Genomic DNA, 4,940 nt, shown 5'->3' with positions numbered 1-4,940 from the left:
CGTCGCCGTCCCATCGGTATAAGCGCCATCAGGAAAAAGATCTGGTGGAGTCCCGAAGGCTTCTAAGAAATTCCTAACACCGTCTCATGAAGTCCATGACATCGTCTTACCTTCCATTTCTAGCGTCCATTGCCTCCTTCAACGGCGTGTCCTTGACAATTTTGGCATCATAAAGGATGACGACAGTAATAGTTATCGCAGCAGCAGCGATGGCGGTAGACGACATGGTGTTCTCTGATGACATTGTCAACGTTCGAAATCAACAAACAAGTGCCTGAAGCGATATCAGGGGAGGAGGCATTTACAGATATACAAAATTGGAGAAGTCTTGAGGCATATAATTGTTGCCACTTCCACAAGCGATTGAGCAAGTGTCATCAATTAGTGGCAATTGTTGGGCCTTGGGAATCTCATATTAGTAGGGAAGGAAAGAAGTATAAGTTAGCAAGAATCATGGGATTGACATTAACATCGGGTATAACTGCTGGAGGAATATCAGGAGGAAGTTAAAGATAACAAAGGCACTACACCTATCTTCAAGGGGGATGGGCAACTAATCTTAGGAGGAGCATTAGGTCAAATATAAATAGCTAATTGATGTACTCTAATATTATTCATTCAACTGCTCTCTTGTAGCTCGCACTGTATTTCTCACGCTCCCCCTCTCTCTAGCCTGTACTCATTCTGAATACTCCATAACTAGTTTTTTATTTAAAGTTACCGTGATAAACATTGTAATCAAACACCTATATTGACGGTGACAATTTCATAGTAGATGGGTGATGAAGAGTATCACCAGCGATTTTTCCCATCACTTGGGTTTTTCGCGTCAACAACTGTTTCGTCTTTATATTCTCTTATTTACATTCTTGTTGATCGTTGTTTATTTCAGATATATTTGTTTAAGTATATTGCTCTTGTTGGTTGTTCTCAAATACCTTTTGCATATTTGGTATAAAATCGGCATAAATAATATCAATGGTGAAATACTTGCATGTTAGAGTTTACTAGTATCTGACCTTTGATGGAATTTGCTGCATAATAAATTGCCGAAATGGAACTTTTTTTTACATAATACTTTGTATCTATAGTATTTGACTTTTAATTAATCGATTTTAAACAATCTATTTTAAACAAGACTTATGCTCATGCATTACAATTTTATTTAATTGGATTACCTATGGAATCAATTTGGTGAATTTATTTTAAACAAGACTTATGGTCATATTGTGAGTTGTTATCAAACCAAGTTGAACTCTAGTTTTACTGTGTTTAATGAACATTATAGGTGAACAATAAATAAATCCTAATCATTTCAATAGATTCCTTTGAAAGTATAAATTAGTATTAAATGGTGAATTGCATATAGCGGAACCGTTATCAATATAGCTTTTTGTTTAATGAACAATAGTAAGTTAGATAACTTAATACGTAGTATTAATTATTGCTTCAGGCTTGATGAGATTGAGAGGAGTGGTGAAAGGTCTACTAGCTACATTTATGTGTAGTAGTAAAATTAATAACTATGGTTATCTAATTGTATTTTTTTTTCTTTATCTATCTCAAAGATTTTTCCTTTACTTGAGCTAAAACTTCTCATCTCTTTCCTTTCCTTCTCTCTCATCTCACTATTCTCCTTCTAATTTCGTAGCTAGGTGGTTATTGGTATCAGTATTATGACTACTTATCAGCAAGACTAATAGATTTTCTTCATATATTGTCTTTCAATTTAACTCTTCTTTTTGTTTTTCTTTAGCAAAGAAGTTGATCTGTACGATGGAAAGTGATGGGAAGTCTACAAGTTGGCCTATAGCTTGCTTCTTCAAAATTATCCTTGAACCTCGTTTTGACCTCCAAAAATTGGTAATTAATTATTAAAGGCTTTTACCCTCTTTTTAAGCTTCTCTCGTGTTAGTTTTGTAGTGCAACTTTTTGCTTCTTTTGGTATTAGTAATATTGTAGTCCATTGAATTTTTCTTTTGCAACTACTTTTTTCTACTTACATTTGCGTTTCATTGTATAAATAATTTAAATTGTACTGTTCCCTCGAGTTGTCAATTTTTTTTGAAGCATCTTTTCCAAGTTACACTTTTTTCTATTACAGTATAAAGATTAAGGACTCTCTCTATTCCAAAAAGTATTGCTATATTTTGATTGTTGGCACTATTCACTTAGTAACTTTGACGGTCATTTAGTTGATATACATAAGAAAAAACATGGTCATGTTGGATCTTATTTGATTCGTCCTAATTTGTATTTTCAAATATATAATTTTTATATTTTTTCATATATGTAACTCAAGATATTAGTGTTTGAAGTTCCATCTCGAAAAACAAATGTAGCAACATTTTTTAGACAGATGGAGTATCAAAATACATTTTAGGAAAAGCTGGATAACAACATTTGTAAATTTTTTATGCAATATTTGTTATTTTTTAACCTGCATTAGTACATGTATCATACAACATTATTATCTCATTAAACAATATCAATTTTTTTTTCTTTTATCTTTTTTCTAGAATATATACATCTTTTATTTACAACAACGCCATGGATTGAACAAAATTTGTTCCAACCAGAATGGGATCAGGAATTTCTCTTACGCTGTTTTTATAGTTGACCTATTTCCTTTAGGCATACTTGTTGAGACACTGTTTTGAACATTTTTATATCTTTAATTATTAATAAGCAAAAATTTACAAAAAGTTGATATTTCACATTGAGACAAATTTAATAAATTTTCACATGAGTATATTTTTCTTTAAGTACAAATCATAAGAGATTGTTAAACTCATGTAGGTGAATAATGTAAAAAGTCTAAATGGGTTATCCAAAAAACAGATGAAGTATATCAATATCTCTTTATTACTCCCCCGTTCCAAATTAGTTGCTACATTTTGACCGTATGCACTATTCACGTCATAACTTTGACTATCTTTTACTCCATATACATAAAAAAAAAACATAGTCATGTTGGATCTTGTTTGATTTGTCCCAATTTGTATTTTTCAAATATATAATTTTTATAATTTTTTTCATATATGTAACTCAAGATATTAGTGTTTGAAGTTGCATCTCGTAAACTGTGAAAAAGCAAATGTAGCAACTAATTTGGGATGGAGGGAGTATGTGATAAGTGTTTCCTGCTTTTGTATCTTTATTGTCCTCATTGTGTACATGTGATGCAAATGTTAACAGCATTATCATAGGAAACCCATTATGAAATTCTACTGTGATATGATTAACTAAGGGTTTATAACAGAATTTTTATGAACTTAATTAACATGAATAAAATATGACTTTTCGTTGTTAATAATTTAATTCATTTTATTAAAACTCATAAAAAAGTTGAAGGCATATATTGAAATACCAAGCTACAACACCTTGAACAATGAGACAAACACTATAAGCACGAAATCAAATACTCCAAAACAACAAGAAACCCTAAATATTCTTGAAATATGACTTATGATTGTTGATTGTTGTATGTTAGGAACTTCCAAGCAAATTTATGAGAATTCATGGAGATGATCTCTCTAACACCATATACCTAAATATTCCAACCGGTAAAGTATGGAAAATCAACCTGGTAAGAGGAAACGGCAAGGCTTTCTTGCAAAAAGGTTGGCCAGAATTTGTGGAGTTTTACTTATTGAAGCATGGACACTTCTTAATGTTCAAATATGAAGGCAAATCTCGCTTCGATGTTGTAATTTGTGACATGAGCGCCTCTGAGATCGAATATCCAATCGATCTCGAAACGAGTAGGAAAAACCTTCCAAAGAAGAGGAAAACTATTGACCTCACTAAACCTAGTTCTTCAAAGAAAGGTACATTATTTAGATTGTCATCTTATGTCATGTAAACAAACTTTATATGATATTGAATTATTTGTTGTCTTCCAAAGATATTCAAATGGAGGATTGTGTGCATCTCCTAATCAAGGTTAATGAGAGATCATCTTATTCTCGAGAGAACAACAAAGCCTATCCAATATAAAGATTGAATCATATAGTTTTGTCATGTACTCTTACAAGTCATTAACAAACTTCATATGTTCTTTTTTGTATTCTCAAGCGAAAATTGTCATGGATGATAAGCTCATAATATCTTATAATAGAAGATGGCCTCCTGGTCTAACTCCTGAGGAAACTAAGAGAGTTCGCGCTTATTATGCTCATAACTGTAAGCATCCATCATTTGCGACGAAACTGACTCCATCTTCTGTTGAGTATACTTTTAATACGGTAAGTGATTGGCTTTTAGTTTGAATTATCTCATTCATTTAATTTGTTGCTGATTTTAATGATCTAAATGAGGTACTGAATGTATCATTAGTGAAGCTGATGTTTTGGTATTTGATTGATTAACAGGGTGTACCTAAAGAATTTGTGAAGACATACTTGGACAAAGAACCTAGAACTTGCAAGTTCTACCTCCAAACTAGTACTGGAAAAACTTGGCCTGTTGTCATGACGGCTGGTGGTGATGGCCGTGTGAAGTTAACTGCGGGATGGAGAATTTTTACATTGGCTAACAAATTGCAAGTGGGTGATATCTCTATCTTTGAGTTGATCAACAAACAAAAGTTCAACGTTCACATACTTCGTCTTGCTGATGCAAAGGAAAATCGCGAAAATATAGCAATCAACATTGAAGAAATTGAGTAGATGGATCCGATGATTATGGTGTTTATGTGCTAAGATAGTCAGAAGTTTGGTACTTTATATTTTGTTTGTCTATTTTGGGTTGTTCATATTCCAGTCTGGTAGTTATGTTCTATCCTTTTTGAACTGACATTTATTGCAGTATTAAGTTAGTGATGAACTCAACATTTATAAGATGATCACTTTTTGTTGTTGAGGAAACTGTCTTATGATGAAATACCCAACTCCGAGATGATGAAATGTACTCTCTGTGCAAATTCATATTGAGGTCTA

General features: G+C 32.4%; 1 protein-coding gene across 1 annotated transcript; it reads left to right on the top strand.

Moving 5' to 3' along the window:
- Positions 1–237: 237 nt before the first annotated feature.
- LOC104896193 (putative B3 domain-containing protein Os03g0621600) lies at positions 238–4,670 on the top strand. Its single transcript, XM_048647152.1, has 5 exons — positions 238–475; positions 1,757–1,863; positions 3,494–3,830; positions 4,078–4,247; positions 4,374–4,670. Exons 1-5 carry the CDS (start codon positions 238–240, stop codon positions 4,668–4,670), a joined length of 1,149 nt encoding a protein of 382 aa, XP_048503109.1.
- Positions 4,671–4,940: the final 270 nt, after the last annotated feature.

The sequence above is a fragment of the Beta vulgaris genome, chromosome 6 (assembly GCF_026745355.1).
Source record: "Beta vulgaris subsp. vulgaris cultivar EL10 chromosome 6, EL10.2, whole genome shotgun sequence".
Taxonomy (NCBI): Eukaryota; Viridiplantae; Streptophyta; class Magnoliopsida; order Caryophyllales; family Amaranthaceae; genus Beta; species Beta vulgaris.
This window is presented reverse-complemented; position numbering and strand designations above follow the sequence as displayed.

Excerpts from the sequence above, each read along its gene's own strand:
- LOC104896193 (XM_048647152.1), top strand. The coding sequence starts at position 238 with ATGACATTGTCAACGTTCGAAATCAACAAACAAGTGCCTGAAGCGATA. Across the intron at positions 476-1,756 it reads GGGATTGACATTAACATCGG|CAAAGAAGTTGATCTGTACG; the intron begins GTATAACTGCTG and ends GTTTTTCTTTAG. Across the intron at positions 1,864-3,493 it reads GTTTTGACCTCCAAAAATTG|GAACTTCCAAGCAAATTTAT; the intron begins GTAATTAATTAT and ends GTTGTATGTTAG.